The sequence below is a fragment of the Camponotus floridanus genome, unplaced genomic scaffold (genome assembly GCF_003227725.1).
Source record: "Camponotus floridanus strain SB8 unplaced genomic scaffold, Cflo_v7.5 scaffold75, whole genome shotgun sequence".
Classification (NCBI taxonomy): domain Eukaryota; kingdom Metazoa; phylum Arthropoda; class Insecta; order Hymenoptera; family Formicidae; genus Camponotus; species Camponotus floridanus.
The window spans coordinates 423545-449172 of NW_020229844.1; the positions used below are offsets into that span (position 1 = coordinate 423545).

The 25628-nt window shown below is 34.2% G+C and overlaps 5 protein-coding genes across 15 annotated transcripts in view; 3 read left to right on the forward strand and 2 right to left on the reverse strand.

Annotated features, from left to right (window-relative positions):
• Positions 1–7757, reverse strand: part of LOC105248586 (CREB-regulated transcription coactivator 1) — a 29733-nt gene extending 21976 nt beyond the window's left edge. For 7 of the 9 annotated variants that reach the window (XM_011253450.3, XM_011253454.3, XM_025414037.1 and 4 more), the window contains exons 1-2: positions 7307–7757; positions 5235–5483 (exon numbers count right to left, since the gene is read on the reverse strand). In XM_011253450.3, the coding sequence (XP_011251752.2) occupies positions 5235–5483; positions 7307–7420 (363 nt within the window). In that variant the 5' untranslated portion in view covers positions 7421–7757. Of the gene's footprint in view, positions 1–5234; positions 5484–7292 lie in introns of all 9 variants that reach the window. The other 2 variants (XM_011253455.3, XM_025414038.1) reach the window with 2 other exon arrangements.
• LOC105248585 (general odorant-binding protein 69a) lies at positions 1071–3391 on the forward strand. The gene is made up of 6 exons (XM_011253448.3): positions 1071–1213; positions 1424–1508; positions 1987–2075; positions 2148–2250; positions 2343–2407; positions 2588–3391. The coding sequence occupies exons 1-6, from the start codon at positions 1154–1156 to the stop codon at positions 2603–2605; spliced, it is 420 nt and encodes a 139-aa protein (XP_011251750.1). The 5' UTR covers positions 1071–1153; the 3' UTR covers positions 2606–3391.
• A 478-nt stretch (positions 7758–8235) lies between the features above and the next one.
• On the forward strand, positions 8236–10849 carry LOC105248590 (putative nuclease HARBI1). 2 transcript variants are annotated; one of them, XM_025414048.1, is made up of 4 exons: positions 8236–8528; positions 9882–9965; positions 10049–10316; positions 10390–10849. In XM_025414048.1, the coding sequence occupies exons 2-4, from the start codon at positions 9943–9945 to the stop codon at positions 10762–10764; spliced, it is 666 nt and encodes a 221-aa protein (XP_025269833.1). In that variant the 5' UTR covers positions 8236–8528; positions 9882–9942; the 3' UTR covers positions 10765–10849. The 2 variants fall into 2 exon arrangements, with proteins under 2 accessions (XP_025269833.1, XP_025269832.1); XM_025414047.1 differs by lacking the exon at positions 8236–8528 and adding an exon at positions 9642–9739 and having other exon boundaries at positions 9825–9965.
• Positions 10850–16070: 5221 nt separating this feature from the next.
• On the forward strand, positions 16071–19269 carry LOC105248587 (mucosa-associated lymphoid tissue lymphoma translocation protein 1). 2 transcript variants are annotated; one of them, XM_020026670.2, is made up of 11 exons: positions 16071–16497; positions 16577–16740; positions 16885–17017; positions 17082–17349; positions 17413–17505; positions 17677–17902; positions 17969–18152; positions 18241–18455; positions 18539–18637; positions 18736–19007; positions 19079–19269. In XM_020026670.2, the coding sequence occupies exons 1-11, from the start codon at positions 16361–16363 to the stop codon at positions 19181–19183; spliced, it is 1896 nt and encodes a 631-aa protein (XP_019882229.1). In that variant the 5' UTR covers positions 16071–16360; the 3' UTR covers positions 19184–19269. The 2 variants fall into 2 exon arrangements, with proteins under 2 accessions (XP_019882229.1, XP_011251760.1); XM_011253458.3 differs by having other exon boundaries at positions 16074–16497; positions 16831–17017.
• A 59-nt stretch (positions 19270–19328) lies between these two features.
• On the reverse strand, positions 19329–20593 carry LOC105248588. The gene is made up of 3 exons (XM_011253461.3): positions 19973–20593; positions 19696–19885; positions 19329–19616 (listed from the first exon to the last, which is right to left on the reverse strand). Exons 1-3 carry the CDS (start codon positions 20312–20314, stop codon positions 19408–19410), a joined length of 741 nt encoding a protein of 246 aa, XP_011251763.1. The 5' UTR covers positions 20315–20593; the 3' UTR covers positions 19329–19407.
• Positions 20594–25628: the final 5035 nt, after the last annotated feature.

A 25628-nucleotide genomic window follows, 5' to 3' on the forward strand; every position in this document is an offset into this window, starting at 1 on the left:
AAACACGAGCACAAGATTGCTACAAGATTTTTCCGTTTCTTTTTTTATCTCGAATTTAAAACGACAAAGTCAATTTTCAGTTATTATCCATACCCGCTAATTTCCCCAATATACCGTGATATTGTCGATGATTCTTACAATTTGTCAGTAATTTGGTAATCATGCGTTGTATGTTTACTATGTTACGACTATCCTCCGTGAATATACAATGCCTTCCGCATTGTCGGCGGATGCATATTGTTTACAGTGAATTATCTTTTATATATTCCATGTTATTAAGTGTTTTATATGCTTTTGCGAATATTATAAACTGATTTGAGAAATACATTACAATTAAATGAATAACTACGCTCTCCTGAAATTTAGAATCTATAAAATTATCCATGGCAACAAATAATGTCAGAATTGAAAACACCATAGGGTGCATTGAATCAAATAAGCGCCCGTCTCCGGTTAAAGTTTCAATAGAGTGTCGTTAATTATGTATATTAAGAACTTCCCGTTATTTAGCAGAAAACAAACATCGCGCGACTTTATAATTCGTATAAAAAAATAAAAATTAAGTAGAATTTAATACAAAAAAAAATCGAGATGAAAATTATTTTCACTTCAGTTACAATTTTTTTAAGGAGGAAACTACAAAATGTCCATATTGTTCAATGTTAAATGAATTTTTATACACATATTAAAGGTAAAAAAATATTTTATTAAACTACTTAATTGGTGCATTTAGCTTGAACGCTATCGCGTAAAAACCGGGAGAAAAAGAGCAACATTTTTCCTATTTCGTTATAATTTTTCTTCTGTTTGATACGTGAGCGATAAGAATCAAAAAAAAATTCCGAGCCAAGTATGCATGCATCTAAATCGATCTATACATTGTGGATACGCAGGATATGTCGAAGGTCGCGAACACACGTAATCTCGCGCTGCGCGCTTCCGTCAAGAGTCGGAAAATTAGATGGGGTTTAGGCCGGCGAGTTTGAACGGCGGAGAGCCTCAATTAGCAAACGAAGGATATGGCATTAACCCTCTATTAAGCACGCCCACATCCCGTTGTTGTGGCGTTATAAAAACCGCGGGTAACCGTCGCGGATCGTACATTCCGTCGTAGAAGTGACATCTCTCGAGGCGAGTAAACACACAACAAACGATGCACGTGTCGGTGATCCTCGGCATGGTGTTCCTACAGGCGATTTACGTGTCCGCCGGGGTAAGCTTCTTTTCTGGCTTACTTTCGATATCTCGCGGAATAAATTCCAATACGGATCAGCATTATAATAATAATCGATATAGTGATCCATTATACTATCGCACGTGCACGTGTGTGCGCGCGCGCGCGCTGTTTATCGAATGGTGCTAAAGTCCGAGACGCAAGAATATCTGCCGCGATGCTCTCGTAATAAATTTTGATTCTGCTTAGCCACCTGACTGGATCCCCCCGGAAATGTTGGAGATGGTTCAAGCCGACAAGGAACGGTGCATGGCCGAACACGGGACGTCTCAAGGTGAGTCTCGCGACTAAATGGCGTAATCAACATTCGGCCGATAATCCCGCGCTCAGACGCTGGCAAGTTTATTCTTCTATTCTATAGCTCTAACGTTTTATTATGCGAAAAGAGAGATTATTTTTTTTAAATTATCTTTGTACCTGGAGAAAATTTTCCAGTACAAATTAAAATAAAAAATACATTTTCCCTTGCAATGTTTTTATCGTAAGGCTGGAAGTTAATATTTAAATTTATTATTATCAAAATTGCAAATTTAACGCAATTATGCACTTGTTTGTGCATCATTGGAATAATTAAAGTAGTCTGTGATAAAATATAAAATGGATATAATATTACTGAATTACTGAAAAAATTATGGATTCCATGATTACAAAATTTATACCTGCATATATTATTATTATATATTTAATTTTTACTGTAATATTTTCTCCGTATATCGCGCATTTATAATAAACATTTCAATTTCACAATGCAGCGCTTATCGACGAGGTTAACGATGGAAAACTTTCGGAAGATCGCAGTATAACGTGCTACATGCATTGCCTGCTCGACTCATTCAGTTTGGTAATTTCTTCAAGTATTATCGCGTTTATTATACGTATACGGCGAAATAAACACTCATCGAAACTTTAATAGGTCGACGAGGAGGGTGACTTGGAAACCGAGATGCTGCTAAGTGTCATTCCTGAGGAATTTCAAGAAATAGGTAACAAGATTTTGACTAAATGCGCCAAGCAAGGTAAGTCAAAAACGCTTTTTATCGACGATGATTATTACTTCATTGTTGGCTCGTGAATCTCTTCCCGTTCTAACTTTTAATCGGTATTTTAGACGGCGCGGATGTTTGCGATAAGATATTCAATGTAGCAAAATGTGTCCAAGGAACAGTGCCAGAGGTAAATGTGTATGCGTGTATATGCATGTGTATGTATGTGTGTGCATGCGTTTGTATGTGAATGTTTCTATTGAATAATTTAGCAAGATTAATTTCGCTCTCTAAGTTGGGGCGATTATTCAATATCGTAAAATATTGTTTGATTTCTTTTTTATTAATACGCTTAAATGTATCGTTGCAGCTTTGGTTCATGGTTTAATTCAACGCAGAAAGAATATTGCCTCACAATCGTGTGCGACGCGTATGATGTTACAACACAAAACAACTCCCTCTTGGAGAAAAACGAGGGCCAAAGAAGTAGTATAGGGATGATCTAAATTATGTAAATTAAAAAAAAAATAGTCATTTGTATTATTATACAAATACTTACTATTATTATCATAGTAAGTAATCACGGTAGTAAACACACATGCGGCCTAAATAAAATTAAAATGGAAAATATTGTAAAATATTGGATAAATTTATAAATATGCATTGAAACAGATCCGAGCATAATAACGAATTGAAGAGAGGGTCATGAGATATCGATGCGTAATAATGAGCTATTTATGAGTCCATGTTTAATTAAATAATTTTTTATGATTTTATGCGCCTTTGATTCCAATACCATTTAACTTTTTCAACTCGCTCACAAAATTGTATTGCGTAGGAAATGAGGTGGTATCAATTAATTAAGCAAGATTCGCGTTGTGAAGAATAAATAATAGTTGTAAGAGAGAAGAGATTTATTTAAAAAAAACAAAAACTCAAGTAACGTCAAAAACCGGATACCAGATAAGATTTATTAATTCGTGAAACTTCGAAAAAAATTGAAAAGTTTAATATATATGTGTGTGAAAGAGAGAGGAATAAAAGAGGTAAATTTATAATTTGAAAGAAATCCGTTTATAAAAACGACTTCGTACTTAAAATTGGCGAATTATAAGTTTACCTTAAGAAAAATCCACATGATCAAATAAAACTTAATTCGGCTCGACAATGTGAATCCAACTTTAGATTTGAATCCGATGTCAATTACATGCGAGATAAGAATGTCTCAGTTGACCCGAATGCCATAATTTCGGCAATCTTATACATCATGCAACAATCTACCTACGCTAATGATTACTTGTTTACGCACAAAGCAGTATATATAACTACGGTCTTCAATATCAACAAATCATAGATATTACACATTTTGTGATTTCATGCCACGGCTATCAGTATATCATACTGAAAAAATATTACGTAATATCTTCATTGGCTCTCTGTTTAAGATGGCATCGTATAATTTTCTCAGTTCATGCGAACACGAGAAAACTTCATTCGGCAAATTTAATTATTGCTCCGAACATTGCATAAAATTACACATTTTGCTACTTTGAAATAATAGAGTCAACAATAAAATTTAAATTTTCCCAGACACATATTACGCACGGACAATACAATACGTGCAATATTTTTATAAAACAGCGTAATATAAATTTTTAATTAGTTTGCTAATAAATTCATTATAAGTTATCGGGACTGTTTAAAATTTAACCGTCAATTTACATTCATTAAAACTTTTCGAAATGTCTGATGTAGGATCGTCGCGATTTCACTTATGTGACTTTGTTTATGTCACTAAATCCCTCGGAAAGACATTTGAAATTATGCATAAATTAAAATCACTAATGATTGAGTTCGGTCATAAAATATTCTTATAAAAATATTTTCCACATTTCAAATCTTGCATCATCATTTTTAATAAAAAAATAACTGTATAATTACCTGATAATTAAATGTATAACTATGACGTAAATGCAATATACAAAGATTCGATGGATATCTATGTATGTGATTTCAATCTTTATTAATGCTTTTTAGTGCAACATCGGAAATAACATTTACATTAGAAATGTACGCATTATTCATACCATTCATCAACTTTTATTACATTTCGTTCGCTATTCTGATCAGTGCGGGTCTTAATTTAATTATTGCTTAAAATAACCGACTACAGCTATGTGATATCTAATGTGATCGAAATTATCTTTAATTCGTGCTATTATGTATATACGTGCCATGCAATTGCATTACTGTGCAAAGACATTGCAGAGACATTGGAGAAAAAAGAAAATTAAAGAGATTGCTACGAAAAGAAAATTGCCACGATCGGCATCAGTCTCGCGATCCAGAGTTCCTACTCGCAAAATACGAAATAGATTTTGCAATCACACTGGAACTGGGCGCGAGATAAAGCAAGAAAAATGCCTGCGATGCAGGACGATCCTTGAAAATACAGAGAAAAAAGTCTTTCGCGTAAGGGAAGCTTTCGCTTTGGAAAAGCGTCAAAATGATGCGGCAGGAAATTGTTTCGTCCCGCAACACAAAGTTATTACTTTGAAATAATATATATACTATACCGAGTTTTCGCAGAATAACAGAGATCAATTTTATTATTCGAGAAAATTTTTCTAGAGCTAATCAAAAATCATTGATTGAAATGAGTCGGAATAAACTGACATTAAAACTTGACTTTGTAGTCTTTTTACATACGTCAATTGAAAAATTTTTGCAATTTACAAACTTTCGCAATTTAATTTGGCATTTATGTCACTCCAAGTACCATATAAAAGATTCAATCGGCACAAAAAAGTCTTGATCGCGCATCTCTTCAATGATCTAAAATGGAAATAAATCTGTAAGACGGATATGAGACTGAAGAGCGGATCGGACGAATTTTTCTCCGTGAGGCGCGGGAAACGCGAGAAGGCGGGGTAACAGAACGGAACGTTCGGGGGACAATAAAGCCGAACAACAACAACAACAACAAGGCGCAGCTTGGAGGATCAAGCGGTACAGACCTTGAGGTCGATCGAATGGATCGCGCCGGTGTGCGGCGAGGAGTGCTCTTTCGCGTCGTTGCCGCAATTGACATTGTTGTTAACGTTCGGCAGCGAGCCGCCCGCCCTGAACTGATTGCCCAGGTTAATGTGCAGATGTTTGCCGCTCGACTGCGGTGGGCTGGCGCCGGCACTCTTGACGGACAGAGGGGTCTCCGGAACGCCGGATCCCGTGGGACTAGCACCCACCGAGCTGCTCGCCGAGGCCACCTGTGCAGGTCCGTCATTGACAACCATTGACAGCCGTCTCGTAAACGATCCCCTTAATATTTACGGATCTCCCTTCGCGAGTCAATCGATCCCTCTCTTTCTACGAATGTGATTTCGCGGAGCCGGAAAGATCGAGGATTCGTTGCCTGACATATCGCGTCAATTTTCGGAAAAGTAATCTTGTTTCGCGAAAAGTTCCGGCCAAAGTTTTCGTCGGATGTTATTAACGTCGCGATTCGTGCGTTGCGAGTTTCAACTTTGCTTAGACTTCTCCCGATACCTCGAGATCCTCGCGCAGTTTTACGTTTTCGCGGCGTAGATCGGATAGATTCCTACGCTTCGATAAACAGGTTCTTATCTACGTAGCGAAATCCATTCTCCGATCGCCAATTCCAAAAGTACTCTAGTCGGCGCTCTCCGAGCGAGCAATTCGGAAACGCGCGAAACTTGGCTTGTAAACAGAGATTGCGAAATCTGACGAAATTTTTTGCATCGCACACCCAGTACATAAACTGACAGATGAGACACGACAGATGCTGGTTTAAGTAAAAAAATATAACAGTTTCGATGGAAACGTGTAACGATCGAAAATCTAGAGTTAAATTTACACGTTTCCGTTCTAAATTCTAATTGAATTTCGACATTCACGGCGTGTCCAAATATTGGAAAATTTTTACGTGCAAAATCCAATTTGGTCTCTCGTTCATTCGGGCAGATTTGTGCACAAGAACACTCGGAGATCTCGTATCAAATAATCCCGATGCGCCATGTTTTTATCTTTTTGGCGCGATTGGAGAACGCTCCCCGGTGCCCCATTTTAACCGCGCGCTCGGAGGCGCACTCGAGGACGCTAAATGCATCGACCCAACCTCGCCGACGCTCTCATTGAAAATACTTGGAGGGCCGCCGGCGCTAGCAAGAGAAAGAGAGCGGAATGTTTACACGCGCATCGAAACGTATCGAACGCACTTTAATCGAACGTCATATTGTTTCGAAAAACATGTGTAGTTTCTGTTTTTTTTTTTTTTTTTTTTCGAACCCGGGAGAAGGGCTCCCGGGGAATGGCAGAAAAATAGAAAAAAAAATGCAAAGCGATCGAAAGAAAACAATGAAAAAAATAAATTCGGACACAATTCTTTCTCTCTCTTTCTCTCTCTCTCTCTCATTCGCCGAGTAGAATGTAGCACGAACGATCGATTGTTCGCGCATGTTAAAACGTATGAATTTCAAGCGGCACATTGATTAGCGCGCGGGATATCGGACGATAATTGATTCGTCGCGTTTAATCGCGCACTCCGCGACCTACCCGTCGCAGGTGCGCGACGTCGAATTCGTCGCGTGCGTCGCGCGACAAAATTCGCGCGACGTACACGCATACATATACGTATATATCCGAGCGCGTATATGCATCGCTCGCGATGCACACGCATGCCGATACGCGGCCGCGCGCGCGATGCACTTGCGGCGCATATATAGCACGCACGCACACGCACACGCACACGCACACATACGCGATGGAGACACGCGCGCGACTCGACTCGCTCGCTCGACCCGGCTCACACACGCACACGCTCGCATGTATACGCGCGGAAAGAGAAAAGAGCGACAACGCGTAGTAAACGAGAAAAGAGATGGAACACGGATACACGGCGTACGGCGTAGATAGGGGAGGAGGGGGCTGCAAGGGGGGCGGAAAGGGGGACAGGAGGGGGGAAGACACACTCGTTGTTTACGTTCTAACATCTGAGCCGAGGGAGGTGCACGGACGGGTCACGGCATCGACCCTTTCGCGCGCGCCAAAAGACCTACTGGTGTTTCCTTACTCTGCTCGTGACGTCCGAAACCTCCTTCATGATCGCCTCGAACGCCGCCGAGTCCTGCGCCTCCTTCTGGTTCAGCAGCGCGATCTTTTCACTGAATTTCCGTGGGTTCGCCATGATGGCTCGCGGCACTAGTTTTTCGCGGACACTCGCGGAACCCGGAGCACCCACCACCACCGCCACCACCGCCGCCACCACACCACCACCACCACCGACCGACCGACCAACCACCACCACCACTACCACGCTACCCACTAAGCAACAGCACCCGATCGCTACCCTCGTCGGCGCTTCGTTCTCTCTTACACAGTTTCCCTTTTTTTTTTATTCTCACTCGGTCGTCCTACCGCGACGATTCCACTCGCGGAATCTCGCACGGACGATAATTCGCGACACGCGTAAACCGCTGCGTGCGTCTTCTCGATGGCACTGGTTAACACTGATACGCAAGATCATGCGGCGCAGCGCGCCACGCGCATCGCGCAGGCGCGGGCGACTTTGCGAGCCGATTGGTCGCGATTGTATCCAACGATGCGGCCGCATCCGCAAAGGGAAAAGCCCTAGTAAATTTCTTTGCACCGTGATTGCGGGTATAGTGAGAATTTAGTTATCTTTAGCGTGAAATTGGCCAATCGAGTGTTTGATAAAGATGCGATACTAGATGCGTGATTTGTTGATTTTTTCTGCGCATATGCTTCTACGCAAGTTTCGAAATTCTTGTCATTTTATTCTATTTACCGATGCACGTGACTTCCATATATATATATATATATATATATATATATATATATATATATATATATACATATATACGGTAGTCTCTTTTTACGCATCTCTTAAAACAATACATACGTAGGGTATATATTATGGGTACGTTCCATTTGAACGCTCACGCTTATAAGCGCTATTTTCAACCGTTCCATTTGTTGCTTAAGCGCTTAAAATTGCAAACAAAAAGTCGTTCTTTTTGGATGCGTGAGCAGTGTGAGTAGTACGAATGTTTAAAAATTGACGAAAAAGAAATTGTCATTTTATGCTCATTAATTACAATATTTTTTGAAATATTGTTTGAAGATGAAGATTCTCCAAGCAATACAGAATTATTAGAAAATATTTTTATAATTCTTAATAAACATCGCATTAAAAATCCTATATTACGATTAAAGGGTTAAGTAGAAAATATTTTACCATCATATACTGATATACAGTTTAAATCACATTTCAGGTAATTATAATATTTTATTATTATTATTATATTATTATTATAAATTATTATTTTATTTGTTTGTTACTTACTATTTTTATTTATTATATAATTTTTTATGCAGTTTAACATATTTCAAGTAAGAGTAATATTTTTTTTTATTTAATAAATTATAGTATATGTATGTACCCAGATAGCAAAATCGGATAGAGCACGTTTTGCAATTTATGTGCTGCATACTATGTCAGCAGAATGCTATCAATATTCTAGCAAAATATGCCGTTTCAGTTAATGTTGTCAGAAACACAGCAAAAGTTGAGCATAACGTGCGTTACGATGTAATGATAGAAATGCAGCAGAAATAAAGCAGAGTTTTACCAGCATAAATAGAACAATTCAATGCTGGAATAATGTGTCGGCAGAATGCATACTGAGAGTACGCATAATCTGTTGTCACAGTGTAATAGCAAAATCTCATCAGAAATATCAAACTTGTGCAAGCACGCTATGACAGCAGAAACACAGCAACAATGGAGCATGCTCTGCCGTCATACGATGACATTTAATTTTTAAAATACAGGATCTGTGCGACGCAATTTGACAACAGATTGTCGGCAGAAATCGAGCAGGATCTGCGCACAATCTCTGATAGCAGATTGATGGCAGAAACGGAACAGGGTTTGCATGATTCGATAGTTCCTTCACTTACCGCTACGTGAGCTGTTCTTTCTCGTAATTGAATTTTTGTCAGAAATATATATAAAATCGCGAATATGAATAAAAGAAAAATTGAATTAGTTTTTCACTATATGAGATATAACTATGATATAACATATTACATATATGTCATTTTCTAAAAAAATTCTAATTAACTTGCTGATAATATTGTTATTTAGCATCTGTAATAATTCATTTTGTTGCATTTATATAACATTAATAAAAGTAAGCGCAAATCTTGTTGAAGTTTCTGCTGTTAATGCGCAGATTCTGCTCGGTTTCTGCTGACAATCTAACATCAAATTGCACGCGTAGATCCTGCTCGATTTCTGCTGTTATATCATGACGACACACTGTGCTTCATTTCTGCTGCATTTCTGCCATCACATCATATTGACACATCGTGTTGGGAAAAAAGAAACTTAAGGAGGACACAGCTGAGCGATATCTGCTGCAAATTCATGATTGAATCTGCTGTTATACTGCTGGCATACTGCTAGCATTTTGCTATCTGGGTATAATAAATATATTTATTAAATATATTTATATAAAACAATTGTTTCCTAAAGCTAATTTTGTTTAAATTTTTAATTATGTTAGAATAAAGCGGACAACATTTAATTATATTTTAAATATTATAAAACCTTCATTATTAAGATATAAGAGTGGACGCAAAACATTATCACCAGAAAAACAATTTCTTATTGCTATATGGAAAATGGCTACACCAGATTCATATCGGTATGAGATATCAAATTTTTCTTTCATTTCTAATTATACTGCTTTTTTTAATTATACTTATTTGATAGTTTATTTATTTATAGATCTATTTATGAGAAATTTAATGTCGGAAGAGCTAGTGCATTAAGAGCTGTGAGGAGAGTATCAAGAGCAATTGCCAAATTATCTTCTGTATATATTAAATGGCCAGAAGGCAATAAAGCAGAAGAAATTATCAGAGGCTTCACTGTAGCTAGTGCTTTTCCTGGGATAATTGGATCAATTGATGGCACGCACATTAATATAAGAGCGCCACATACCTATCCCGAATCTTATATTAATAGAAAAGGGCATCATAGTATACAATTACAAGTAATTTAAATTGTAATATAGTTATCAGGCTCGTGAGTTATCATTATATAATAATTTTTTAAATTATTTATAGACCATTTGTGACCATGAACGACGGTTTATCCACTGTCTTGCTGGACACGTTGGTTCTGTCCATGATCAACGTGTATTTCGTTTATCTGAAGTTTATAATTATTTAGAAGATGTAGAAAAATTTCCCAACAACAGCCATTTAGTAGGCGATTCAGCTTACTCTCTTCACGAACACTTAATGACACCATATCGGGATAATGGGCATCTAACAAACAAACAAAAGAACTACAACTTTTGTCATTCATCTGCTCGAATTGTTATTGAACGTGCTTTTGGTTTACTAAAAGGAAGATTTAGAAGCTTACTAACAGTACTCGATATGGAACGTGTGGACTTGATTCCTGAATTTATTATTGCATGTTGTGTTTTTGCATAATATCTGTTTATTGCATCATGACGATTTTCCTATAGAAACAGACTTAATAGAAAACGATGACATATTAATAAGAAACCTACAAAGAGAGAGAGGAAATACAAGTAACACAAAACGTGATGCAATTTGTGATAATTTACTTATACGAAATGCATAAAAACACTACAATAATACAAAAATTTTTCTTTTAAATAATTATCACATGTTCATAATGTATTAGTTTTTTTATAAGGTATTTTTAGTGTTTTTTTTTTTTTTTATAATATAGTATTATAATATAGTGTCTAAAATAGAAACGTAGTATTCTATGATTACTTTTTGTATGCATGTTACATTTATTTATTGTATCACATTATTACTAGTATGCTAATATCACATTTATGCAAAAAAAGTAATAATAGAATATTACGTTATGTTCTATTATTATTTCTTGTACTCTTATCGCACGTATTATTACAAGTACACTGCACGACAACGATTTATTTCGCGAAAAAATAATATTTCTCTATATTCTCCTTGCCTCGCGAAACAAATTGTTAAACTAACAAAACAAATAATAAACTAAATAATAAAATAAACTTGTTTATAAGTCTTTAAACTTTGTAACTCTGTAACTTTAAGTCTTTGGTATAGTTATAAGTAATCTTTAAGTATAGTTATATTAATTAAAGTAACTTTAAATCTTTTATTAAATAAAGTTATTTCTTACATAAAGCTGCTAACTTACTGTATATAGGCTTTTCATTTTCTGAACTCTCAACACTAGATAGACTACTGTTTTCTGCTTCAGTTCTTTTTCCTGCGTCGGTATGACACAGTCGTTAGAGGTGACATATACGGTTTTGAATGGAGTAAGTTATCCATATGCTGAAAAAAGTTATTATTATTAAAATAATTAAATTTTTTTTACTTAATCATATTATCGATTAACTTAATAATAATAAAAAGATCATTGAAAAAATTGTAGTCGACCAAACTAGCCAAAAAATTGAGTTTATTAATACGACGTTTCGACCATATGGTTGTGGTTCTTATCAAGTGTACACGATGTAATAATAATCAGAAGGCAAGCATCACTGGCAAACAAATAAAACAACGCACTCACGTAATATAGGTAATATAAAAAGAAACGTTATTTAACTAAATTCAAATTAGAGAGAAGCTGATGCGTCCGTGTGAGACTTCGTAAAGAAACTATCAATTATCTACAATTTTTTAATAATAATAACTAACAGAAAAATAGAAAAAGAAAAGTCTACATAACTTCATTCCACTTTATTATGGGTGCTTTCCAGCAAGCAACACAGGCGACACCGTGTTGCTACAGTGTCGACACAGGTGCTTTCCAACAGAGAGAAGCCTGAGAGGGGTCATGCTGCCCTTTTTCAGGGAACGCTTTTTCCCCGCCATAAAGTGGCGCTAACTGGATCCATTTTACGGCCGGCGGTACTACGTGGCCGGATCCACTTTTCGCTGCCACGGTAAAACGACCGATTGGTTCATGTCCGTGCTAGATCCATAATTGTGGATCTCAAAAGTACGAAACATATCATACATTTTTTAATTTTTATTACATATTATTAACAGCGCGTGATCTTTTTTCACTTTAGCATATATTATAAAGTAATATATATGTATATGCGTGTATAATATATATAAAATTAAAATGCTTATTTCACATAAAATTTAATGTTTTAATAATTTCAATAAAAGTATTTTAATAAAATATATATGTGTATGTTACTCCAATAATAAATATTACCAAAATGAAAAAAAGATCATACACAATAATGTTTCGTACTTTATTTTGAGATTCACAATAATTAATGAATCTAGCACGAACATACGGTCGTTTTATACACTTATATATATGTATATGTATATGTACATGTATATGTATATATATATATATATATATATATATATATATATACATATAGTGTACGCGGGAGTATGTGAAGCGAGAAGGTAATAAGAGGGAGCGAAATGGCAATAAGAGTGAGCGAGATAGGAATTGAACAAGCAACGAAGACTCGAAAACCGAGTCTTTCTTGCAGTCTGGCATACTATTTCTCTCTCGCTCGCTTCTGTTATTGTTTCACTCGCTCTTACGTACTCATATACTGTCATATTCATCTCGTTATCAAGCCTGCCGCTGGCAAGCGACCGATGACAAATTGTGAGAAATAAATAAATTAATAATTTTAAGATATATTTTGTAAGGGTATGCGAGTAATTGTAATGGAACAATGAAAATTTTGCGACAATGACGACAAATTTTAAAACAACATCAAACGCGGTATCAATCGGATAAATGTAGTTAAATATATATAATCAAAATTTTTATTGTCAGACCAATTAAAAATTATTCGATTTATGTCGTGTTTGGTATCATTTTAATCGCAAGAATCTCAATAATTCATTAAAATTACTTTCATACCGATAAAATGAAAAAATAGGGGTTTCAGTTTTTATTTAATGAGATGTTTACATTCGCGAGGAAGCCGAGTCCGCTTATCTTTACGACGTGTCAAGTGCGAGAGCGACAGCGAAACCGCGAGTCGAGAGCGAGCGAGATGACCTATCATCAAAGAATTCCGAAGTCTCTTACAATCGGCTTCTTCACTTCCTCTATCCATTCGCAATTTACGAGATTATAAACTAAAAACTGAAACTCCTATTTTTTTATTTTATTGATATGAAAGTAATTTTAATGAATTATTGAGACTTTTGCGATTAAAATGATATCAAACACGACGTAAATCGGATAATTTTTAATTGTTCTGATAATAAAAATTTTGATTATATATATTTAACTACATTTATCCGATTGATACCGTATTTGATATCATTTTAATCGCAAAAATCTCAATAATTCATTAAAATTACTTTCATATCGATAAAATAAAAAATAGGAGTTTCAGTTTTTAGTTTATAATCTCATAAATTGCAAATGGATAGAGGAAGTGAAGAAGCCGATTGTAAGAGACTTCGGAATTCTTTGATGATAGGTCATCTCGCTCGCTCTCGACTCGCGGTTTCGCTGTCGCTCTCGCACTTGACAGGTCGTAAAGATAAGCGGACTCGGCTTCCTCGCGAATGTAAACATCTCATTAAATAAAAACTGAAACCCCTATTTTTTCATTTTATCGGTATGAAAGTAATTTTAATGAATTATTGAGATTCTTGCGATTAAAATGATACCAAACACGACATAAATCGAATAATTTTTAATTGGTCTGACAATAAAAATTTTGATTATATATATTTAACTACATTTATACGATTGATACCGCGTTTGATGTTGTTTTAAAATTTGTCGTCATTGTCGCAAAATTTTCATTGTTCCATTACAATTACTCGCATACCCTTACAAAATATATCTTAAAATTATTAATTTATTTATTTCTCACAATTTGTCATCGGTCGCTTGCCAGCGGCAGGCTTGATAACGAGATGAATATGACAGTATATGAGTACGTAAGAGCGAGTGAAACAATAACAGAAGCGAGCGAGAGAGAAATAGTATGCCAGACTGCAAGAAAGACTCGGTTTTCGAGTCTTCGTTGCTTGTTCAATTCCTATCTCGCTCACTCTTATTGCCATTTCGCTCCCTCTTATTACCTTCTCGCTTCACATACTCCCGCGTACACTATATGTATATATATATATATATATATATATATATATATATATACATATACATGTACATATACATATACATATATATAAGTGTATAAAACGACCGTATGTTCGTGCTAGATTCATTAATTATTGTGAATCTCAAAATAAAGTACGAAACATTATTGTGTATGATCTTTTTTTCATTTTGGTAATATTTATTATTGGAGTAACATACACATATATATTTTATTAAAATACTTTTATTGAAATTATTAAAACATTAAATTTTATGTGAAATAAGCATTTTAATTTTATATATATTATACACGCATATACATATATATTACTTTATAATATATGCTAAAGTGAAAAAAGATCACGCGCTGTTAATAATATGTAATAAAAATTAAAAAATGTATGATATGTTTCGTACTTTTGAGATCCACAATTATGGATCTAGCACGGACATGAACCAATCGGTCGTTTTACCGTGGCAGCGAAAAGTGGATCCGGCCACGTAGTACCGCCGGCCGTAAAATGGATCCAGTTAGCGCCACTTTATGGCGGGGAAAAAGCGTTCCCTGAAAAAGGGCAGCATGACCCCTCTCAGGCTTCTCTCTGTTTCCAACTACGACACAAGTCGACACAATCGTACACAGCAAAAATGCTGTGTTCGCCTGTGTCGTCGTTTTGTAGCACCCCAGTGAGTGCCAACATAACATTTCATATTTGGTATCATTAATTTTTTTAAGAATGGTATTGCGTGATATTGCGTCCAAAAGACATCTAAAAGACGACTTAAAGACATCTAGACGTCTTTAAGACGACATAATGTTGTGTGGGAACGTTCTGAAAATTTAGACCTAGTGACAACTATTAAAAGTGACTGCCCTGCACTCTAGTGGCAAAATAAAATAGCTAAAAAGCGTTCCAGCTACAAGTCGACACTGTGTAACACTGTGTCACACAGTGTATCACTGTGTTACCATAGCTGGAAAGCACCCTATATTAATACATAATATAAATTTCGAATAATATTAATGATAAACTTACCAGTTTCTAAACGTTTGGCTTCTTCCGTTACTAATTGGTAATATAATCTGTTCGTTTTAGCTGCACTGCTACACTAGTGCAATAAGTTAGAAAGAGACAAACATACTTTCTTTCACTCTACTAATTGCACTAGTGCTAAAACGAACAGACCCATGGTATAAATTTTGTTGGTTTCACGGTGAGCACGAGTTATGACGTCACAGTGACGTCATAAATGTTTTTATAAGCGCTTATAACTTCAAAGGGAACAGCGTAAGCAATGCTTATAAGCGCTTTAAGCGTGTAAGCGTCCAAAAGGAACGCAGCCTTACGTATGTGTGTGACTGTGTGTGTATGTAAGGCTGATGGCAGAAAACTAGATGTCTGTCGCAGTCGTGGACGTAAAGTAAGACAGAGAAAAACGTATGTCGTACAAGGCCATTGTGACAATCATCTAGTTCTCTGCCAGACATCTAGTTCTCTGCCATCAGCCTAAGAAACATATATATCTTCAAATATGTATCGTGTTTTGAAAACTTTCATGAAATATTTCTATGTTTTCACCTAAATTCTTCAAAAAAGAAATCAAAATAAATAACAATACAAAATAAATAACAATACAAAATATATAATATACAATATGTCCAATTCTAGTTTTCCTCCTTTCCTTAATGCATATAATGAATAATATGTATATTCTTAATGTATATTCTATAATGAATAATATGTATATCCCCCTTTCCTCTTAATGCTTATAATGAATAATATGTATATCCTTAATGCATATAATGAATAATATGCATATAATGAATAATGCATATTGTGCAACAAGTAGCATCATTTGACAGAACCAGGAAAGTCGTACGACGCCAATGAGATTACAATTCAATTTTTTTATTTGTGCGGAAATAAAAAATAGACTACATTGTAACATTAAGAAAGAATGGCAAAAATCGACGAAAATATGTCTCTGGAACATATTCCATTAGCAATATACAACGAATTAGTTGATGAATTAAATAAGAATTCGAATTGGCAAGTGTTGGCGTGTTGTGTAGCCGAACATCTTGGTTATCAATGGTAATGAGTAAATATTTGGTAAACGATTGTGATAAATCAAATGTGTATTATTTATAGTTTTTTATACATTTATATGTAGGAATGCATGGCTTCAATCCTTAGAGCAGAATTTAAGTACGACGAAAACACCTGCGGACAATCTGTTGTTTGAATTAAATATAAAAATGTGTACAGTTGGTATATTATGCACATTACTTAGAGATAGTGAACTTGGTAGCGTTTTGTCTGTTTTACATCATCCAGGTAATAATAATTATAATATATATTTTCTTTAGTTATCTCAAAATTTATAATTTTTTACTTGCAATATAATTTTCAATGTATCATTGTTAGAACCAGCAATAATTGTCAAACATCCATCTGATGATATGGAATGTAATTCCTTAGAAATATCCTTTGGCCAACATCTTTATCTTTCTTGTAAAGCTACTGGCATACCACCTCCGAGTTATCAATGGTGTCATAATAATATCGAGCTACAGGAGCAACAGAGTCATGAACTGGATATTATTATAAATAGGTAAAAGTATTGTCAAACATAAGTATGTAAGAGTAAATTAATTATTATGTTTAATTATTTACAGCTGTGATCAAGCTGGAGAATATAATTGTAAAATTTTACAAATAACTAAAGATGAAGAGACAGTAAATTCTGTACTGCTAACAAAATCAGTTTTTGTAAATATATCTCGCATGCCTGTATTTATACAGCAACAACTACCTCCTTTCTTAGAGGTTAAAGAAGGTGAGGATTTTATAATCAAATGTATAGCGCATGGTCATCCCAAACCATGTTACCAATGGTTCAGAGATAATACAAGCCTAGAGGGAGAAACATCAAATGTTTTGCATGTAAGCACGTATAATATTAATATTAGAGAGTTCTGTTTTTCATAACAAAGAATACTATTCTAGATAAAACAATTTAGTTCCAAATATGAGGGAAAGTATTACTGTTACATAAATAATGGTGTGAATGAAGTGATTACTGAAAAAAGTTATATAATGGTAAGGATTTTATAATTATTCACTACTTTATATTATAGAGGAATCTTATATAAATATTAAATTATTATTATTATTGTGTGTCAAAACTTGCTATTAAAAAAATTATATATACATGAAATTACAAGAAATTAAAAAATATTTTAAAATTGTTAATATATATAATATTCATAGATGGATCTTCCTCGTGAAAAAGCAATTGCAAAGATAGCTTTAATCATTGCAAATGGTAATTATGAAAATCACAAATGTTTAGAGACTCCTAAAAATGATGCTGCAAAAATTGGTAATCTATTGAAAGACATAGGTTTTAAAGTAATGTGTTTTATAAATTTATCACGCGAAGAGATGAGGAATGCTATAAAAGTATTTAGTCAGGTTTTAACAGAAGGAGTCTATGGTAAGTTGTTACAAATATGTTGTAAAAAATATATATATTGTACTTATTAAAATTTAATATCAATAGGATTGTTTTACTATGCTGGGCATGGTTTCAAAATGCAGGAAAGTTACATGCTTGCTGTTGATGCACCAACACATTATTTGAGAACAAATGCAATTTGTGAGAGTGAACTATTGGCTATATTATTACAAAATGATCCTGCTCTTTTAGTAACAATATTAGACATGTGTCAAACTGTACCACCAAAGTAAGTTAAAAATTTAAAAATCAGCAAATTAATAATTAAGTACAATTAGGTATTTAAAAATATGTTATAAAAAATTCTTGTTTTCTAGAGAATATAATCCTCATATTCATAATGAAGTACCAAAAATTGAAGAATACAAGAGTAGGAAAAATCTTCGAAATTTAGTTCAAGCATACTCCACATCTAGTCATCGTCCTAGTTATGAAAGAACAAGTAGCAAATATGGATTATATGCAATCCATTTAAGCAAATATATCAGTAAAAATATTCCAATCACAAAAGTATTTGAAGAAGTAGGAAAATGTAAGATAGAAAATTTATACATTTAAGACATGTATATATACCCTATATCTCTTAATAATAATTTTGTTAATTTGTGTTTATAGCAATAGATAAACAGTTAAAGGGAACAGAGCGTAACCAAATTCCAATGTTTGCATTAACCATTACTAAACCCTTCCGTCTTACTGATGCAATATACAAAGGTAATTATAAAATTAGATAAAATTCTATGTCTTCTCTCTCTCTTAAGAAATAAGTATTTTTAATTTATTGTATATTATATTATATGATATTGTTGCAGGAAATTCATCACCTATGCTAAATAAATTGAATAAGTTAATAGCTTTTTCAAATAAATCTTTTGAAATATGCTTTAAGAGAACTGATATCACTGCCAAGTGTACAATCTCGTTATTTATGGAGCCTTATTTAAATGTAATCAAAGTTTCAGTACACAACTTGGAAGATCTAGAAGTGAATTTTTTTAACTCTGAAGATGTAACGCCGAATAATTTGTTTCAAGATAAGAATTCCAAAAATGAATGTTGGATACATAATCCACAAAAATGTCAGGTACAGTGTATATATAAATTTTATCATTTATGAAATAAATATATGAGCATTGATATTGTAAAATATTTCAGGGTTTAATTATATCTATTTCAAAAAATGGAACTCACATTGATGTAATAAGGGAGCATGTTGAAAATTATATTCCACTGATACTGAAAAGCATCAATAATAACTAACATATGTGTATAATAACTAATAAATGTGTAAAATATGATTTATATAAATTCTTATACATATATGAAAAGATTGTATAGTATACATAAGTTTATACACTTGATGTTTAATTAAAAAATATATAAGATGTAACTAGTACTTGTAATTTTTCAACACCAACTGTAATTAGCTAAATAGATTGATAGACACAAATTTTTATTTCAAACTATATATTTTGCAAATATTTCTATGACACAGTGTAATGATTTACAAAAGTTGCAATCCACGGACCCCCAATATTATTTATATACTTACGTGTGAATGTATAATTACATACTAAGTGTTTTGTTGATGTAGTGAAATCTATGAGTCCACTCATCATCATTTTATTTTTCTTCTCAGCAAGACCTTGGATGTAATGACAAATTGTTGTGATTTTAATGGAATGCTCCTCACCTGTGTGAAAGAAAATATATATTTGAGAGAAATTATATTTTTGAGAGAATCTAATATCAATTTAATAAATAGTTCCTACCAACTGTAGCATCAATATCAGATAACATATAAAACAACATGTCAGTTTCATCTACTGCAATTAATTGTCTTTGATTAGGACTAAGCGTCTCAATCTTTGCCCTTAAAATCTCTATCATATCTTCTGTTACAAGGCCTTGTAAAGAATCATAATTTTTATTTGTTAAAGCTTTAGATATTATTGCTGTTGCCTAAAAATATGCGATAATATACTTATTAATATATAAACAATAGTTCTTCACAAATCTTTTCATTTAGATTAGTTAGGAAAATCATACATATTTGGCTCCTTTAAGAAATTCAGCTATGTCAAATTCTTTATCTATATATGGAGCGATCCTAAGGGTTGATAAATAGAGAAGCTTCAATGGTGTTAAAAGAGATGGTACGTGTGCAGGAGCCTGGTCTACAAGCATAGGTAACGAGATCTCCGATTCGGTGCTGTAAATTCTACAGGAAGCAAAATTTGGGAGCGATGTAGACAGTAGATCAGATTCATTGCAATATCCTGGTGGGACCTTTGTCCTCGTTTTGTTTCTATAAGTAACACATGCAGTAAATCGTCGTAGATTGCACGGCACATTTCTCCTAATTGCCGGGATTAACATTGCAACTTGCATAAGATCGTGCAAAATTCCTCTAAATCGGACATCAAAACCGGAGCGCGAGATATTTTTCTAACCTATTTTCAATATAGTATTAATGTCACTCTTACTCGTGATAACGTCAGAGTCACTTAAATTCTATACAAAGCACCACTCTATTAATGATATTAAACGTTGTTTATATACATTATGCACAGTATTTCTCGTAAAATTATTTTATTCTTTAACAATTATCCTTAAAGACTTTTATAGTTGCCGCCAATTGAAGATGAGCTAAAAAAAGTAGTCGTTACAAGATTGTTCGTTTTAGCGACTTTTGGCATTAAGCTAATATTACACATATTACACATATTACAGAAAGTTTGTCGAATATTTCGATTAATTATAATTAATAATTAAAATTTTATCTCTAATAATTATTAAAGAACAAATTTCTGAAATCTTCATAAATATATGCCTAAATATTTGTCATTGCACGAGTCGCCGTAAATTAATATTTATATACATAAATTAATATTTATATATATAAATATTTAACGAATTAATCGAACGAATGCATTCCAATTCATCTTTTCGTTTGATATATATAAATATTTAATTCAATATTCGACTGATTGCATTCCGACTCGCTTTATTATTCGATATATATAAATATTTAATTAATTACTCGAACGATTGCATTCCGATTCATCTTTTCGTTCGATATATATAAGTATTTAATCAATTAATCGAACGATTGCATTCGGCTCGCCATTTTACTCGCCGCGTTACAGTGAATATCGCGCGAGAGAGGCAGGCAACATGCGCGGCGTCGTGCACGATTTCGACCGTCCGCGCGCAGACGAAAAACGGCCAATTTATATCTCGACTTCCGGACGCGATAGCGATTTCGTTCTTTTTGCATAAAATTCTACACCATTTCGCGGTACTACCGTTTAAATTTCATCCCGATCGCCCGAGGAGCGGCTGACTTACAGTGAATATCCGAAATCTGCTTCGTGGACTCACACTTAAGTGTAATATTTATATATATCGAATAAAAAAGCGAGTCGGAATGCAATCAGTCGAATAGTGAATTAAATATTTATATATACCAAACGAAAAGATGAATGGGAATGCATTCATTCGATTAATTCGTTAAAAATTTATATATATAAATTAATATTTATAATTCAGCAGATTGGCCGATCTTCTTTATTTAATATTTCATTAATTATTGCGACAATCCCAAAACAATACAGGTCATTCCTTCTTAATTCGAGCCAATCTACTTCTTTATTTTGTTAAAGTCGAAAATTGACGACCCTGTATAAATATTACACTTAAGTGTGAGTCCAAGAAGCAGATTTCGGATATTCACTGTAAGTCAGCCGCTCCTCGAGCGATCGGGATGAAATTTAAACGATAGTGTCGCGAAATGGTGTAGAATTTTATGCAAAAAGAACGAAATCGCTATCGCGTCCGGAAGTCGAGATATAAATTGGCCGTTTTTCGTCTGCGCGCGGACGGTCGAAATAGTGCACGACGCCGCGCATGTTGCCTGCCTCTCTCGCGCGATATTCACTGTAACGCGGCGAGCAAAATGGCAAGCCGAATGCAATCGTTCGATTAATTGATTAAATACTTATATATATCGAACGAAAAGATGAATCGGAATGCAATCGTTCGATTAATTCATTAAATATATATATCAGAGAGAAACCTGAGAGCGGCCACCTCGCTTTAACGGGTATATTGTCCTAATGCGCTCCCAGACAAAGTGGACGTCAACTACATCCATTAGAGTCGATAATAATACATGGTTCGTGTCTGAGCTATGGTTCATGTCCAAGCTATGGAGTGATCCCAAAAGTGATACTCCCTCTATGGACATTCAAAACATGGACATGAACTACAAAGTCCATGAATGTTCTCAGAGGGTAATATATAATTGCACAATTTCTGGTTTTGTTCTGTGCTATGTACACGAAATGCCGGTAGCACCAGTGCTATATAACAATTAAATACTTATGTGTGTAAATTGATAACAAATAAATTATTCAATCGCGACAGATACTGTAATATTCAAAGATGAAATAAATATTTTTCAAAATAAATTGGTAAATAATACGGCTCTATGTATTTATCAACATGATAATTAAGTAAAGAGCATTAAGAGCCCACAAAACGCGGATGGCAATGCGTAAATTATTTCGAACATTAATTGTTCGCGAAATTTTTTTTTTTTTTTTTTAAATGCGTTATTAAGAGAACATGATTTGTAAAGAGGTCATCAACGCATCTTCGACCTCCTCGCAAAATATATTCTCCTGATAATATAAAATAATAAGAAACGAATTTTCGAAAATTTTCACGCTTGCGTTATAAGGAGAACATGATTTGTAAAGAGGTCATCAACGCATCTTCGACCTCCTCGCAAAATATATTCTCCTGATAATATAAAATAATAAGAAACGAATTTTCGAAAATTTTCACGCTTGCGTTATTAGGAGAACATGATTTGTAAAGAGGTCATCAACGCATCTTCGACCTCCTCGCAAAATATATTCTCCTGATAATATAAAATAATAAGAAACGAATTTTCGAAAATTTTCACGCTTGCGTTATTAGGAGAACATGATTTGTAAAGAGGTCATCAACGCATCATCGACCTCCTCGCAAAATATATTCTCCTGATAATATCAAATAATAAGAAACGAATTTTCGAAAATTTTCACGCTTGCGTTATTAGGAGGACATGATTTGTAAAGAGGTCATCAACGCATCATCGACCTCTTCGCACAATATATTCTCCTGATAATATAAATTATAAGAAACGAATTTTCGAAAATTTTCGCGCTTGCGTTATTAGGAGAACATGATTTGTAAAGAGGTCATCAACGCATCATCGACCTTCTCGCACAATATATTCTCCTGATAATATAAAATAATAAGAAACGAATTTTCGAAAATTTTCACGCTTGCGTTATTAGGAGAACATGATTTGTAAAGAGGTCATCAACGCATCATCGACCTCTTCGCACAATATATTCTCCTGATCATATAAATTTTAAGAAACGAATTTTCGAAAATTTTCGCGCTTGCGTTATTAGGAGAACATGATTTGTAAAGAGATCATCAACGCATCATCGACCTCCTCGCAAAATATATTCTCCTGATAATATAAATTATAAGAAACAAATTTTCGAAAATTTTCACGCTTGCGTTATTAGGAGAACATGATTTGTAAAGAGGTCATCAACGCATCATCGACCTCCGCGCAAAATATATTCTCCTGATAATATAAATAATAAGAAACGAATTTTCGAAAATTTTCGCGTTTGCGTTATTAGGAGAACATGATTTGTAAAGAGGTCATCAACGCATCATCGACCTCCTCGCAAAATATATTCTCCTGATAATATAAGATAATAAGAAACGAATTTTCGAAAATTTTCACGCTTGCGTTATTAGGAGAACATGATTTGTAAAGAGGTCATCAACGCATCATCGACCTCCTCGCAAAATATATTCTCCTGATAATATAAAATAATAAGAAACGAATTTTCTAAAATTTTCGCCCTTGCGTTATTAGGAGAACATGATTTGTAAAGAGGTCATCAACGCATCATCGACCTCCTCGCACAATATATTCTCCTGATAATATAAATTATAAGAAACGAATTTTCGAAAATTTTCACGTTTGCGTTATTAGGAGAACATGATTTGTAAAGAGGTCATCAACGCATCATCGACCTCCTCGCAAAATATATTCTCCTGATAATATAAATTATAAGAAACGAATTTTCGAATATTTTCACGCTTGCGTTATTAGGAGAACATGATTTGTAAAGAGGTCATCAACGCATCATCGACCTCCTCGCAAAATATATTCTCCTGATAATATAAGATAATAAGAAACGAATTTTCGAAAATTTTCACGCTTGCGTTATTAGGAGAACATGATTTGTAAAGAGGTCATCAACGCATCATCGACCTCCTCGCAAAATATATTCTCCTGATAATATAAATTATAAGAAACGAATTTTCGAAAATTTTCACGTTTGCGTTATTAGGAGAACATGATTTGTAAAGAGGTCATCATCGCATCATCGACCTCCTCGCACAATATATTCGTTTCTTATTATTTTATATTATCAGGAGAATATATTTTGCGAGGAGGTCGATGATGCGTTGATGACCTCTTTACAAATCATGTTCTCCTAATAACGCAAGCGTGAAAATTTTCGAAAATTCGTTTCTTATAATTTATATTATCAGGAGAATATATTGTGCGAAGAGGTCGATGATGCGTTGATGACCTCTTTACAAATCATGTTCTCCTAATAACGCAAGCGTGAAAATTTTCGAAAATTCGTTTCTTATTATTTTATATTATCAGGAGAATATATTTTGCGAGGAGGTCGATGATGCGTTGATGACCTCTTTACAAATCATGTTTTCCTAATAACGCAAGCGTGAAAATTTTCGAAAATTCGTTTCTTATTATTTATATTATCAGGAGAATATATTTTGCGCGGAGGTCGATGATGCGTTGATGACCTCTTTACAAATCATGTTCTCCTAATAACGCAAGCGTGAAAATTTTCGAAAATTCGTTTCTTATAATTTATATTATCAGGAGAATATATTATGCGAGGAGGTCGATGATGCGTTGATGATCTCTTTACAAATCATGTTCTCCTAATAACGCAAGCGCCAAAATTTTCGAAAATTCGTTTCTTATAATTTATATGATCAGGAGAATATATTGTGCGAAGAGGTCGATGATGCGTTGATGACCTCTTTACAAATCATGTTCTCCTAATAACGCAAGCGTGAAAATTTTCGAAAATTCGTTTCTTATTATTTTATATTATCAGGAGAATATATTGTGCGAGAAGGTCGATGATGCGTTGATGACCTCTTTACAAATCATGTTCTTCTAATAACGCAAGCGTGAAAATTTTCGAAAATTCGTTTCTTATAATTTATATTATCAGGAGAATATATTTTGCGAGGAGGTCGATGATGCGTTGATGATCTCTTTACAAATCATGTTCTCCTAATAACGCAAGCGTGAAAATTTTCGAAAATTCGTTTCTTATTATTTTATATTATCAGGAGAATATATTTTGCGAGGAGGTCGATGATGCGTTGATGACCTCTTTACAAATCATGTTCTCCTAATAACGCAAGCGTGAAAATTTTCGAAAATTCGTTTCTCATTATTTTGTATTATCAGGAGAATATATTTTGCGAGGAGGTCGATGATGCGTTGATGACCTCTTTACAAATCATGTTCTCCTAACAACGCAAGCGTGAAAATTTTCGAAAATTCGTTTCTTAT

Excerpts from the sequence above, each read along its gene's own strand:
- LOC105248585 (XM_011253448.3), top strand. The coding sequence starts at position 1,154 with ATGCACGTGTCGGTGATCCTCGGCATGGTGTTCCTACAGGCGATTTAC. Across the intron at positions 1,509-1,986 it reads CGAACACGGGACGTCTCAAG|CGCTTATCGACGAGGTTAAC; the intron begins GTGAGTCTCGCG and ends TTCACAATGCAG. Across the intron at positions 2,076-2,147 it reads TGCTCGACTCATTCAGTTTG|GTCGACGAGGAGGGTGACTT; the intron begins GTAATTTCTTCA and ends AAACTTTAATAG.
- LOC105248590 (XM_025414048.1), top strand. The coding sequence starts at position 9,943 with ATGGCTACACCAGATTCATATCG. Across the intron at positions 9,966-10,048 it reads GCTACACCAGATTCATATCG|ATCTATTTATGAGAAATTTA; the intron begins GTATGAGATATC and ends ATTTATTTATAG. Across the intron at positions 10,317-10,389 it reads ATCATAGTATACAATTACAA|ACCATTTGTGACCATGAACG; the intron begins GTAATTTAAATT and ends AATTATTTATAG.
- LOC105248587 (XM_011253458.3), top strand. The coding sequence starts at position 16,361 with ATGGCAAAAATCGACGAAAATATGTCTCTGGAACATATTCCATTAGCA. Across the intron at positions 16,498-16,576 it reads GAACATCTTGGTTATCAATG|GAATGCATGGCTTCAATCCT; the intron begins GTAATGAGTAAA and ends ATTTATATGTAG. Across the intron at positions 16,741-16,830 it reads GTCTGTTTTACATCATCCAG|AACCAGCAATAATTGTCAAA; the intron begins GTAATAATAATT and ends TATCATTGTTAG.
- LOC105248588 (XM_011253461.3), bottom strand. The coding sequence starts at position 20,314 with ATGCAAGTTGCAATGTTAATCCCGGCAATTAGGAGAAATGTGCCGTGC. Across the intron at positions 19,886-19,972 it reads TTCTTAAAGGAGCCAAATAT|GCAACAGCAATAATATCTAA; the intron begins GTATGATTTTCC and ends GCATATTTTTAG. Across the intron at positions 19,617-19,695 it reads TGATATTGATGCTACAGTTG|GTGAGGAGCATTCCATTAAA; the intron begins GTAGGAACTATT and ends TCTTTCACACAG.